This window comes from Silurus meridionalis, chromosome 22 (genome assembly GCF_014805685.1).
Source record: "Silurus meridionalis isolate SWU-2019-XX chromosome 22, ASM1480568v1, whole genome shotgun sequence".
NCBI classification, from domain to species: domain Eukaryota; kingdom Metazoa; phylum Chordata; class Actinopteri; order Siluriformes; family Siluridae; genus Silurus; species Silurus meridionalis.
The window spans coordinates 3118840-3133839 of record NC_060905.1 but is presented as its reverse complement, the minus strand read 5'-3'; the positions used below and the strand labels follow the sequence as shown (position 1 = coordinate 3133839).

Here is a 15000-nt window from a genome sequence, read left to right as displayed (position 1 = left end):
GAAAAACAAGAAACAAATACCACTGATGTGTGTTTTATTTCAAATTCAATTTCTCGTGTGTTTATAATATTAAACTTTGGTTGTTCCAGATTCAATGTTTATGCAAAATTAAAGTTTGTTTCCATATGAAAAGGTTCAACATTACACATCTGGAGAGACGGAAAACATGCACAATTGCAGTAAATTTTTTAATAAATATTGAGTTTGGCCCGTGACGTCGTCCCAGTTTTTAATTTTGGCCCACTGTAAATTTGAGTTTGACACCCCTGCTGTAGATCATTTCTGTGCTTTCTTGCAGTGGTTTAATAAGTCATTAAATAACTGTAAATATTCTAAATGCATGCTGTAATGGTCTCATAATCATTATGTTTATATGCATAGACCTATAATATATTGACAAATGTATTAGGACTCCTGACCTTCATACGTGGTTCTTCTCCAAACTGTTATCACAGAGTTGGAGGCACACAATTGTTTAGGACGTTTTTGGATGCTGTAGGATGAAATTTGACCTTCACTTGCACTAGGAGACCCAAACCTCTTCCAGCATGACAATGCCCCTGTCACAAAGCCAGCTCCATGAAGATCTGCATTACACGGGTTGGAGTGGAAGATGTCCTGCTATAGAGCTCTGAACCTCAACCCTATTGAACGCCTTTGGGATGAATTGGAACTCTGACTGCACCCCAGACCTCCTCACCTCACCTACATCAGTGCCTAACTTTACCAAATCTCCACAAGCACACTCCAAAATTCAGTGGAACATCTTCCCAGAAGAGTGGAGGTTATTTTAACAGTACATAGCGGCCTACATGTTGAACGGGATGTTTAAAGAATGTTTAGCAATACAGAGCTCCCATCCTTCTTCTGGAATGTGTCCTGAAAGTCTTCTTTTCGAATCGCGTCAAGCACCTTCTGCGATTAGCGACCGATTTCTGCAACAGTGTCAAAACAGTGACCTTTGTGCTTCATCTTCAGGAAGAGGGCAAAGTCTGTGGGTGAGGAAGTGAGATCATGTGATTTGTTCTCCTAGGATAATCATGCACAAGTTGCTGAATGATATCATTTTCAGGGGTTGAGCTCATCCAAGGATATTCTGATCTCTAATTGTCTTCCAGTGATGCTCTTCCACTTTTGAAGCACACGTGCCACTCAAAACACCTTCAATGGCTCTTGGCAGCATCACCGTATGTCATCTCAAAAATCAATGTGGAAGAGTGGCCTAGTTTCATGTTTTCTCTTTTGTTCTAACTTTCTGTCTATGATGAAATTGCAGACTTTATATACAGAGATCCCAGGAAGACGTGGTACCGCACGTGGTCAGAATAGCACCAGTTAACACCATTAATCTTGACACTTTTCCATACCAGCTCGTATATGAAGTGCGTAGAGATCCACCACCTTGCTTTTTGCATGGCTTTAATATGAATGTCTCTTTCTCATCCTCCACTTTTGTGCACTTGAGCGGTGCATCGTGGGCCGTAGTCAATTCTGCCGATAAAACATTCCTTTTCCATTGATGTCTAATGGGGTTTGTCAGAGCGTGCTCATTTAAAGAATAATAGCGCACTTTAAAGCTGAGAATAACTTCACTGTGTTGAATTCACAGCTAAATGCACGCTCATCGATCTTACCTGCTCAGATGTTCTTTTTTATCAAGCCGCATCCTTAAATGAGACCTTAAGTGTTTTCAAGAGGGTTTAATCCTGAATAAATTTCCTGTTTGAGTCAGATATAATGTCTAATTAAATGGGAAATAAACTGTGGGCTTAAAGCTGTCTTTTGCCCTCATTCTCTTCATTTGTGAAAAGCCATCAGGGTCAGCAATCCTTGGAGAGTGGTAGCTCAGTGGTTAAGGCTCTGGGTTACTGATTAAAAGGTCAAAGCCCCGGTATCGCCAAGCTGCCACTCTTGGGCCCTTGAGCAAGGCCCTTAAACATCTGTGCTCCAGGGGCGCTGTATCATGGCCGACCCTGCTCTCTGACCCCAGCACGCAAACAAGTGCGAGGAAAAGTATTTCACTGTGTTGTAATGTTTAGTCTTCTATTCTAAACTCTATCAGAATCACAGACTCACGTTTTAATATTTTTACTCTGTTAATACATGTTCAATTTTCCCAATCGTCGATTGTCTTCTCTTCTTTTAAATTTATTTATTAAATAAATTATAATTGTTTATTTGCCCTTATTAAAAAAACATTTTTTTCATCCCAATTGCATTTCTATTAATATTCCTTTTTTTTTTTTTAATTTTTGAAAACCAAAATATTTTATAATAAATTACGACGTCAAAAACATTTGAGTAATTTCTGATTTTTTATTGCTGATGGGGTGAGAAATCACTAATCTGGGAATAAACTTTAATAGTCAAATAACTCTGATGTAAAGTATAAAAAAAAAAAAAAAAGACAATGTGTAGAGCAACTTCGAAGTTCGTGTCCTACGATGCATTGAGCCACAGAGGGGTCCGGGGGTCACCACTGGTTCCGTCGTGGAGCTGGACGTCTGTTTGAGAAGAAGCGTAACGAGACGAAGAGTGAGCAGAGTGGAGACACAGATTGAGATTCTGATTTCTTTTTACTCGATATGTCTGCATGTGTGTGTTACCATCCCATGGGTTTGTTTCAGATCAAGTCTGGTAGCGACCTACTTTCAGGTTTGACCACTTGTGCTGTAAAAGCAAGTTTTTTTGTCATTTACTCAGGAAGTTTAATGTTTTTGTTGACTATTTTATTGATCTTGAAAATTCTTAAAAACATGGTCTAATTATTACCACTAAAACACATGGGAAATATTAATAAAAAAAACCTTGGAAATATTGTAAATATTAATCGAGAAGTTTGTGGACACCTGACTGTCCTGTTCAACATTGAGACTCCATTTGCTCTATAAAGAATTTGTGCACATTCAGGGTGTTAATAAAGGCACTGGTACTGATGTAGGTAAAGTGAGGAGGCCTGGAGTGCAGTCAGTGTTCACATTCATCCTGAAGGTGTTCAAAAGGATTTGGAGCTCAATAGCAGATCTTCCACTCCAATCAATGGAAAGCAGATCTTCATGGATCTAGCTTTGTGCTTTTTGGGTAATGCTGGAACAGGTTTGGGTCTCCTAGTTAAAAAAAAAAAAGGGAAAGAGACGTCCGATACAATTGTGTGCCTCCAACTTTGTGAGGGGAAGAACCTCATATGACTGGAAAAGTCAGGTGTCCCAATACTTTTGAAACCGGGGTTTATTTATGTATATGAAACCGTATTGCACTTGCTACGCCACACCTTCAGCACTGATTCACACTGAATTCGCATGAAGTTAAACTCGTCGTTGTCTCGTCGATGGAAAAGTTGTACAGTGCTGTGATAAAGTATTTGAGATCACGATTTATTTTTATTTCTCTTTTTACACATTTAAATGATTGGATCATCAAACCAATTTTAATACTGCACAAAGATAACCAGAGTAAATACCAAATGCAGTGAAGCTCCCCAAACCTGTGCTCGCTCTCTATCGGAAAAAGCAATCAAGCTTTTTGGAAGGTGTGCGTTCGGTTACATTTGGCGTAAAATGAAAACAGAATTTTATATATATATATATATAAAAAAGAACATAATACTAACAGTAAAACGTGGTGGTGGGGGTGTGAGGATCCGAGGATGCTTAGCACCCTTTAGGACCCTGGACACCTCGCACATTTATTATTTCTTTTAAAAGAGAAAACATTTTACAATTAAGGAACAAACAAACAAACAAATCAATCCTCTAAACCTGAGGGAAGGTGTGTGTGTGTGTGTGTGTGTGTGTATGTATGTATAATATGTAGGTTTAAAAAAAAATGTAGTGGAGTGGAGCCTCTATTTAAATCTTGGGCTCAGCAGGGCGGATTATGGTGGGCCGGGTGGGAGCACCAGGAGGTCTTCAGCTGCAGAGAGAGAAGATAGAGAAAGGATGAGCATTGAGCATTCCACCAAGAGAAAAAGAAAGTAAAGAAAGAGAGAGATCAAAGAGAAAAGGAAAGTACACAAAGAAAAGTCAGACTCTGTTCCGGTGTGAAGGCAACAGATTATTTATTAGAAAAAGAGTTTAAAAATCATCCAATAAATACGAAGAAAAATCTCTAATAATTAAAGAAACCATTCAAATAAAATCTAATTAAATAAAGCAGCTACAGTGATCAAGATGGAAAGAATATATATATATATATATAGGGCATTTATAGCTACTAGAATGTAAGTGAGAATTTGTTTTATACGTAAAGGTAACTATAACGGGATAAAAAGTGAAAGTTGAATCAACTGCATACTGATACAAGTGAATACCACACACATGATCAGGATGTAAAATTCTGCCTCCTTATTGGTTGTTTTTGTCCATATATATATATATATATATATATATATATATATATATATATATATATATATATATATATATATATAAAACCATTTCTTCACAGAAGAGCGTAAAAGTGCTCCGACATTACTCTTGTTTCCATTAGGAAAAGATTTGGTGAACAGTACAATATACAATACAATACAAAATATAATTAAAAAAAATTCATTTAATCCCATTTTTAAAAAGTATTTTAGCTTAAGATATTTTTTTAATGTTTACTCACAACACACGAGTTCACTCCAGAGCGAAAATAAAAATTGAGAGAATTCAGACTGACACAAAATATTAACAAGGACAAATCTTCGGTCAGGAAATTCCACATCAATCCCAAGACTCTGCTGTGCCTCCACTTCGAAAATGTCCACAACACGTAGGACAGCGCATACGCTACACGTGCAAGAGGTTTGTGGACACTTATGTGCTCTCTGAACATCCCACTCCACATCTAGTCCCCATTATGCGGTTACAATAAGCTCCACTCTTCTGGGAAGATGCTTCAATAGATTTGATGTAGATTTGTGAATTTTCATTTAGTCACAATGGTGTTCGTATAGTCAGGTGCTGATGTAGTTGAGGCGAGGAGGCCTGGGGTGGTGTTCCAATTCATCCCAACGGTGTTCAATAGGGTTAGAAGATCTACAGCAGACAACTCAAGATCTTTCAAACGCATCCAAACCGTATAAACTGGATCGTCATGGAGCTGGCTTTGTGCACTTTGGATTATGCAGGAACAGGTTTGGAACAGGTCCAAAGACATATACAATTGTGTACCTCCAAATTTGTGTTAATAGTTTGGAAAGGAACTACATATTGGTGGGAAAAGTCTACACTTTTTGAGTTAACTGGCTGAGACAGAGCCAAAAAAAGAAAGAAAATTCTAGATCCTGATTTACAGCTTTTGCAGAAAAATGTTTGTTGCCAGACATTTTTTTGGGTTGAGTCAAACAATCACAGGTTCAAGGATTCGGTTTAAATCCTGTTTAAATCTTTTAGAAGCAGAGATTCTGTTTTCTCGTCTCAATAGCAAACTATAAATATCTTCGCTGTGCTGGACAGTGATGAAGTAAATGTAATCCGTTCCTGTACTTTAATAGCTTTTTGACGTATCGTAACTTCACTGCATTTCAAAGATAAATATCTCTTTTATTTAACTTTATTTTGCAAAATCAGTCGTTTCTCAGTAAAAGCGAGTCACCGATCAGGATCGAGCGCACGCTCCGTTTTAAATTTGCTTTGATCGGCGCTTGGTGTATCTACTGATCACCAACATACATTTACATTTGCAGCATTTGGCAGATGCACTTATCCAGAGCGACTTACAACTGAGCAGGGGAGGGTTTTTAGGGCTTTGCTCAAGGGCCCAGCAGTGGCAGCTTGGTGGTGGTGGGATTTGAACCTGTGATCTTCTGAGCCAAAGCCCAATGCCTTAACCACTGAGCTACCACCTCCACATACAGTTCAGCATCAGTTCAACATCTGGGGGGGGTATTGGTTAGGTTAGGAGAAGGAGGGGAAAATCAAGTCAGAGGACGAGCAAAAAGGGAAGGATGGACATGTCATCCCAGGACAACAGGAGGACACACAGAGGGAGGAAAAAGAGCAATGATGTATATAAATAAACAGAGAGAGAGGGAGAAAGAGAGGACATAAGTATATGCAATTTGAAAACATTCATTTAGGCGTAACACGTTGTGTATAAAGAGAAGAATACTGGTCAGGTCTGTGCACGTTCATGCCTGATGAGCATCGCATGCTAAATTAGTGTCGGAGGTGTGAGTGTGCTCCAATACCGCTTTGGATGTGGTTAAAAAAAACATGTTCGCCAGAACATTCCGTGTGGCATAAACATGATGAGTGGGAGCCTGCAAGGGTACGGGGTGTACAATGTGGTCGAGGTTTTATTCATACAGTGCCCTCCACAATTATTGGCACCCCTGTTTAAGATGCGGTCGTGGACTTCAAAAAATTCTCCTTTTTTTTTTTCAAACAACATAGAACCCAAATGCAAAAAAAGAGAAAAATCCAACCTTTTATTTAAGGACATTACTTTGGTGGTCAAAAAATCACACATTTAGAAAGAAAAAAAAAACTTGAAATCATGTGTGCCACAATTATTGGCACCCCTGATGTTAATACTTTGTACAACCTCCAACAAGACAGCACTTAATCTCCTCCTATAACATTTCACAAGATTGGAGAACACAGAGAGAGGGATTTTTGACCATTCTTCTTTGCACAATCTTTCTAGATCATCCAGTGTCCTGGGTCCTCTCTTATGCACTCTTCTCTTTAGCTCGCCCCACAGGTTTTCGATTGGGTTGAGGTCTGGGGACTGAGATGGCCATGGGAGGACCTTGAGTTTGTGACTGCTGAACCACTTTTGTGTAGATTTTGCCACATGTTTTGGATCATTATCCTGCTGAAAGACCCAATGACGACCCATCTTCAGCTTTCTGGCAGAGGCCATCAGGTTTTTATTTAAAATATCCTGGTACTTCAAAGCGTTCATAATGCCATGCACCCTAACAAGGTTCCCAGGGCCTTTGGAAGAGAAACAGGCCCACAGCATCACAGATCCTCCACCATACTTCACGGTGGGCATGAGGTGCTTTTTCGGCATACTAATCTTTTGTTTTACGCCAGACCCACTTAGAGTGTTTGTTGCCAAAAAGCTCAATCTTAGTCTCATCTGACCAAAGCACACGATCCCAGTTGAAGTCCCAGTACCGCTTAGCAATCTCCAGACATTTACATTTGTGAGTGTTAGTGAGAAAAGGCTTTTTCCTTGCATGCCTCCCAAACAGCTTGTTGGCATGTAGAGAGCGTCTGATGGTTGTTTTGGAGACTCTGTGACCCCAAGATGCCACTCTTTGATGCAATTCTGTGACGGTGAGCTTGGGAAATTTTTTTACTTCTCTTACCATCCTCCTCACTGTGCGTTGTGGCAAGATAAACTTGGGACCTCTTCCAGCCTTGTTTGTCACTGTTCCAGTTGTTTTAAACTTCTTAATGATTCCTCTGACTGTAGATATCGGCAAGTTAAGGCGAGTGGCTATTTTCTTGTAGCCATTGCCTGACTTATGAAGGTCGACACACATCTGCCTTACTTGAATGGTGTGTTCTCTTGTCTTTGCCATGTTGACAAATGGGTAAGAGAATTAGGCCTCTGTGTCACGTCATATTTATACCCCAGGGAAACAGGAAATCATGAATTACTAATTAAAAGTCCCTAGATACCCTGACCAACCTTAGCAACTACAGAAAAATATATTAAAAAGAAAAAACAATTACATTTTTCAGAGGAATTGTTAGGGGTGCCAATAATTGTGGGACACATGATTTCAAGTTTTCTTTTTTTTTCTAAATGTATGATTTTTTTTTCCACCAAAGTAATGTACTTAAATGAAAGGTTGGATTTTTCTCTTTTTTTGCATTTGGGTTCTATGTTGTTTTAAAAAAAGGAGAATTTTTAGAGGTCCACGACCACATCTTAAACAGGGGTGCCAATAATTGTGGAGGGCACTGTATATGGGGGAGAAATTGGAAAAAATTGGTTAAGGGTTTTGGATTCTGAGGGATACATGGTTCTTCAAAAGGGATTAGATTCCTCCAGAGGTTCAACACAGACTTAAACTGTCCAAAAATTTCTTCCCAGAGAGACAGGGGTCAGGGAAATACTGAGGGTACAAGATTTGATCCCGTTAAAAAGTGTATGAGGTTTATTTCATGGCCCAGCTCAGCAACTCATTGTAACTGTTTACTTAAAAAGTTTCATCTTCAAAAAAGACTACCAAGATTCCAGCTGATTGTTGGAACCTGCTTAAGACTAGTACCGACAGCAACCAATGGTCCAAATTCAGGAAACAAAATCTACTTGCACGTATCCAACAAAGGGTTTTTTTTTGGACTCTTAAACCTTCACAGCTTTCTGAAGTCTTCCGGAAGAAGTGCTTCTGAAAAGAACCTTTAGAGGACTCCCCCTAAAAGAACAATTTGAGGAACCTTTAGAGTGTATGGGTTTTTTCCACTGCATGACAAACCCAAAACTGGATCAATCATTGGTTTCCAGTCCAGTAGCAAAGGTTTGAATTGGTCCTTTGTCTCTGCTTGTGATAAAAGTAACCGATAATTTCTAATGGATTTGTGAAGCTTTTTTCAATCATATCTGCTCAAATTGCAAATGGCACTGGCATTGTCAGCCCTTGTTCTTCTTCTTGTAGGTGAAGACAAAGAATCATATATAGAGAAACTGCACAGAAACTACAGCTATTGGCAACCAGTTTAGTGCCATTGCATGTTATCCTAAAAAGAAAAAGCTCTGAAACCAAAAACAGAAGCAAGAATTCCAATTAGTAACAGCAGGACATAATAGTACTAGAGGGCTTCGAAAATACAACAGTTCTTTGCACCTCCAAAGATGCATCAAGCTGTTGATTTTTCTCCAAGAGCTTTAATAGCTGAGTTTTCTACAGTGGTCCTACTTAGAACCTTGTTTTTTAAGATGGTAAACACATCAAGCTGAAAACCGTAGCCCCACAAACTACTTTGCTGTTTCTTTGACCACTTAAAAAAAAAGCTACATCGGACAAACTACGTTGCAATAGTTTTGGTGTCAAATTAGTTCCATAAGTTCCTCTTTTTTCTGTATGTATGCAGTGGAAAAATCGCATCAATATATACAATTTTTGTCCCCGATTGTCAGTGCTGCAGGTGAAAGTAGACTTGACTTGTGAAAGGCAGAGGTGATAAGAGGAATAAAAACTACTAGTAATAAAAAAGCGTGGGTCAGAGCTGAGCATTTTCTTGTTCGCGAGTGTCCTTTGTTGGGTGCTGGATTGATAAAAAAAAGGATAAAAAAAAAAAAAAAGAAAAGGAGAGAACGATCAAAAGAATGTAAATGCATTACTGCTCCTGACTTTGCACTGCACATTTCAAAAGCAAACTCATGTACAGTATGAGCTAAAACTGCACTGCTGGACTTTAAGACTGTGAACAATTCAAACCTGTCGCTGTCGTACCTGGGAAGGGTACCATCATCCAGCCTCCGGTGGTCAAAACTGAAATGTGACGTCACGAGAACCGTTAACGAGGCTAGCATGGGCGCTGACGCTACCACACGCACTCGGGGCATGCGCACAACTTTACTAAACTACACCACTGTACAACTGTACGTGCTACAAGTGCAACGTTGTGAGTGGCAACCAGAAGCCGTGCAAAGTTACTGGAACAAACCATGTTCATGTTAGCTGACCCTTGAAGAATTATTTCTTGCTTTTCCGAGCATGCCAAAAATTTGGTACACCCATGCAAAAAACTATTTCGGCAACAAGATCCATATCTACACTATTGTAACTACCATTAAAGTAAAATAAATGGCTAGATGCTAAACCTAAATAATCCCACAGAGAGCATCAGGACCCACTTTGCTGATGCTAGTGTTTCCCTTTAATGCCCCATCAAACCGCTTGATTTACAAACAACGCCCTGAAACATTCCATACCAAACTCATAGGTTTAGGCTGACTTTACAGGGTCACCTTAGTCCAAGTGCTCTGTTGACCGTTTCTGAAAACTAGGATTGATAAATGTGTTGACAGAGCAAATGTAGGATAGACTTTACTACAGCACAATGAAATTCTTTCTTCGCATATCCTAGCTTGCTTGGAAACTTGGGTCAGAGCGCAGGGTCAGCCATGATATGGTGCACCTGGAGCACAGAGGGTTAAGGGCCTTTCTCAAAGGCCCATGAGTGGCAGCTTGGGGGTACCAGGAGCCCTTGAGCAAGGACATTAGTCCAAATATGAACAAAAGAGCGAACTGCTCTATCACAAATAAAGAAAGAGGTCAATTGTTTTTCTATATCTATACAGTCAAGCTCTTGATCAGTGGAACCCCACTGGTCCTTCACGCCTCCATGTGAAAATATATTTCCAACCACTGTTGAAACGTTCCAAAAAGTTCAAGAGTATTTGTTTGAAATCCTTAGAACAGCATTTTTGCATTTGTCTCAGTTGGTATAAGTTAGTTCAGGTTTAAGGTGAACTACAAAGACTACAATGATCAGTACTAACCTCCAGCACACACTCAAAAAAACAAGAGCTGTAGTATGCAAGCTGATAGATTCACAGGTGAAAGAGTACACGTATGTGAGAATTCTTAAATATCTTTAATCATTAGTTAGAGATTAGTCACAAGAATAATACTTGTGTGACCTAGAACATTTGTACACCTTTCTATCTTTGTCTTTCTCTGTCTTACACCCAAGACTGTAGCATTCTGATATGGGTGATTCCTGTTTTTTGTGGCTTCTTCTAACATGACCCCATATGGAGTTATCATGCTCAACCGTTTCTTCTGTTCCGCACATACATATGTCAGCCCTTCCTCTCTTATCATATAGTATATATTCATGTATGACACAATAAAGCTTTGGAACTTCTCTCTGAAAGCTGACTCGTGTGTATCATTGAGACTTCCCCGTACATGAAGGAGAGCAGAGATCGAGAGGAACGGCTAAATTAGAGTGAATCCTGTCTAGACGACAAAGGGAATTCTGTCCAGGGGGGCAGAAAATAAAACAATTACTTACAATGTGCTTGGCGAATCCGATGAAGTCCTCATGGTTGGTGTTGATGTACGACATCGAGATGTCGATCAGAAACAGAACCTAAAGACAAGAGATTTGTAATGACGAGACAGCAGGGAGATTTTTCAATGAGGGTGGGAAGATTGGAATTCTTTGGGGATTTTAGACTGTTAAGCATGTCGTTTGGAGGGGCAGGTCTTTGTAAGGATTGGGTAGAGAAGACTTTGAGGAGAGAGTTCTTTGAGAAGAGAATTATTTAGGGAGAGTGTTCTTTGGAGGGGATCCTTGGGGGTGAGAATTCTTTGCCATGGCATCCTTTCGGGAATAGTTCTTTAGGGAGAGAGTTCTAAAGAACTCTCTCCCTAGATTATTCGGTGAAAAAGTTGGAGGCCTTTGAAGGAGAAGATACCTTGATGAGTTCTGTGAGAGTTCTTTGGGGAAAGAGCTTATTGGGAAGAGAGCTCTTTAGGGAGAGTTTTTTAAGGCATTATCTAGGAAGAATGTTCTTTAGGGAGAGAGTTCTATAGGTAGAGGGTTCTTTGGGGGAGAGAGGGTCTTTGGGGACAGAGGGTCTTTGGGGAAAGAGGGTCTTTGGGGAGAGAGGGTCTTTGGGGAGAGAGGACTTTGGCGGAGAGAGGGTCTTTGGGGAAAGAGGGTCATTGGGGAGTGAGGGTCTTTGGGGAGAGAGGACTTTGGGGGAGAGAGGGTCTTTGGGGAGAGAGGGTCTTTGGGGAAAGATGGTCATTGGGGAGTGAGGGTCTTTGGGGAGAGAGGACTTTGGGGAGAGAGGGTCTTTGGGGAGAGAGGTCTTTGGGGAAAGAGGGTCTTTGGGGAAAGAGGGTCTTTGGGAAGAGAATTATTTAAAGACATCCTTTGGGAAGAAAGTTCTTTGTGGTGAGAGTTCTTTCGGGGCACTTTTGGGTAAAGCGTTCTTTGGGTAGAAAATCATTTAGGGGAGGGTTATTTGTGTAGGTTGAGTTATTTGTAGGGAAAAGAATCTTTTGAAGGAGAGGATACCTTGATGAAGAGTTCTCTGGGGAGAGAGCTTAATGAGAAGAGAGCTCTTTAGGAAGGGTTTTTTATTTGAAGGCATTATCTAGGAAGAAAGTTCTTTTGGTTAAAAGTTCTTTGGGGAGAGAGTTCTTTGGAAGCATCCTTTGGGGATAGAGTTCTGCAGGAAGTTATTTATAGAGAGTTTGGATGATAGTTGTGATCAAGAAAACAGGCCGTATAGGGGACAGTAGTTTGTGCAAATATAAAATTTTAAGAAGATATAAGATATAAGATTTTTAGGGACTGATCCTTTCTTTCAGAATAATTCTAAAGTTAAACTTATAAATAAATTTCAGTTTCAAATCTGTTACATGCTTTATTTTTTTGAATATTCTTATGTTAGAGAAAGTGTGTGTGTGTTACCTGGCTCTTGGTCTTGCCCTCTTGCTCTCGGATGTATGTAGTGACAATTCTCTCGGTCTCCTCCCTCAGCCGGGGGTATGAATTCAGCTGCAGACACAAACATCACAACACTGCAACATACAGTGTTTACTGTATATTCACACACACACACACACACACACACACACACACACACACACACACACACACACACACAAGCTCATGCAGCGACAAAGCGTTGAAGCTGCCCACAACCAAAGCCAACCACCAGCATTATCTAGTTCACACCAATAAAGACTGCAATCGGCACACACACGAAACCAATCAGAACAAAGCTTTTACCATCAGCTGGGTATTTATATTTATTTATAAATCTGTATTAGAGCTGCACTAATCATCACACTGAAATCACTTTTGCGATATCCTGCCTGTACAAAGATTTTTTTTTTTCCTTTGGTAGTGCAATGTGTGGTACAAATTATAGTAATAAAAATTTAATAAAAAAGAAACAAAAATAAAAACATGAATAATCTAAGATGCACAGGTAAAATAATATATGAAGTGAAAATACAAAGGAGATTAAAAATTGTGATAAAATGGAAAAAAAAAAAGTTTTCACCGCACTTCACTTTTCCCACATTTTGTTACAGTTTTATTCCAAAATGGATAAAATTCAATATTTTCCTCAAAATTCCAAAAACAAAAACCCATAATGACAACATAAAAGATGTTTGTTTGAAATTTTGAAAATGTATTAAAAATAAAACATGAAAAATATCATAATAAATTAGTGGGGTCATTAGGTTTTGTTTGTAGAAGTTTGAAGAAAACAATGAATTTAATCAATTTTGGAATTAAACTAACATAAAATGTGGGGAAAAGTGCTGTGAAAACCTTCTGGATGCACTGTATATTCCACTGCATTGTACTATATTACAGAGCACTATTCCAGGCCTGCAGCTATTGGTTATTTATTTATTTCCTATGAAAAAATTAAATGCACTGTATGGTGTTTTTAGTTTTTGTTTTTTTTAGTTTGAAATTATTGCAAACTTTGAAACTTTGTCATTTTCTTTGGCCTAAATCTTCTCATCGCCCTTCACTTTTTTTCCTTCCCCTTCCTCTGTTTTTCATTCTGCAGCGTATTCTGTGTTTACCTGTGCAGAGCGTTCCAGGGTTTAGCGAGCTGTGCATCAGTAATAATGCTCCGTGTGTGATTAAATGATCTAAACGAAGCATTTTTTTTTTTGTATTTGAATTAATCGAGTTATTGGAATAATCACTTCAGCCCATTACTGCATTAAGTACTACATTACTTTACAGTAGATTTATGACAATACATTAAACTATATTACATTACATTGCATTATACTATAATACATTGTTACATGTATATATTATACTTTTTACATTATTTTATTAACTGTTTTTACTTATTTAAACACAGTATGCAAAAGTTCAATATAGTGAGTTTTTAAATAAGCAAAAAAAATAAAGAAAAGAGAGAGAGATGGGATGTTCTTCGATGTGCACCCAAGAGTGGAGAAAAATATATTTACGGTATGTTTATGTACAGTATGTATGTTCAGGATGCAGTTTCTTCTGTTTCCACAAGGGGGCAGATAAATCTCGTTACTCCACTAAACAAGGGGCTAATGGGCATGCTGGAATTATGACTGACTCTGTTTACACCCATTGGTCTCATGACTCCAATCTTTTGTACCCGTTTGGATTGAAAATTATTATTGCAAGCCTGAAATATGTAGTATGTTTGGGGAATAACACAGTGGGGGGACATAAAACTGCTTGTCGTTTAATTTAACGCAGTTTAATATTATTAACATTTGTAATAACAATATATTTTTAAAACGGTTTTAAAACAAATGCCTGCTTGGTAAAATAATTGATAAAAAATTATTTTGTAAAAATAAAATAAATCACAATTAATGCTTTCTTTTTAATTCTATTAATTGCAGAGAGTAATCAATTAAATTGGCACAAATTAAATAGATTAAATAAATTTAAAAAATGTAATTGTTAGATTTGTGTGTGTGTGTTTTGACATTAAATATTCATTTTTCTAAAGATATGTTCTACTTTACTGTTCCACTAATTTCAGCAGACTTTATCAAATGTCTTCATTCCTTCACTCCCTCGATATGTGGAAGTGTCAGAATTTTTTCAGTTTAAAAGAAATTCTTGCAGCTGGACATAAAAGGCTAAAGAATCCATAGTCACTTCCTGGTTAGCGGCTAATGGTAGCGCGTTGGATTCTTTAGCATTTTAATGCATGCGCAAAACAAATCTTTTCTGGTATGGAGCGAGCAGCCACTGTGATACTGAGCTAACTCCAGTTTATTTTTAAAACCCCTGGCATTTTTGTGTATGTTTTCAATTTTAATAAAAGTAATACAAAAATGCACTCAGAATGCAAGATGGAGAATAAAAAACCTTGCGGTCATATCTATAGACATTATCCCAGAATGTTCTTGTGACTAAACACTACCAGTTCCATAAGCTGGTCACCTCTGCCCTGGATTGTGTCTGATTACATGTAAAACCTATGAACTATATAGTTATTATTATTATTAGCCATATTATGTTATTATTCAGCACTCCATACCTCAGGAACCAA

The 15000-nt window shown here is 38.5% G+C and overlaps 1 protein-coding gene across 2 annotated transcripts in view; it reads right to left on the bottom strand.

Annotated features, from left to right (window-relative positions):
- Window positions 1-3612: 3612 nt before the first annotated feature.
- The window catches only part of LOC124375782 (dynamin-2-like), a 13536-nt gene continuing 2148 nt past the window's right edge, over window positions 3613-15000 (bottom strand). For both annotated transcript variants that reach the window (XM_046834404.1, XM_046834405.1), the window contains 3 exons: window positions 12387-12473; window positions 10974-11051; window positions 3613-3912 (listed from right to left, as the gene is read on the bottom strand). In XM_046834404.1, coding sequence (XP_046690360.1) covers window positions 3862-3912; window positions 10974-11051; window positions 12387-12473 — 216 coding nt within the window. In that variant the 3' untranslated portion in view covers window positions 3613-3861. The remainder of the gene's footprint in view (window positions 3913-10973; window positions 11052-12386; window positions 12474-15000) is intronic.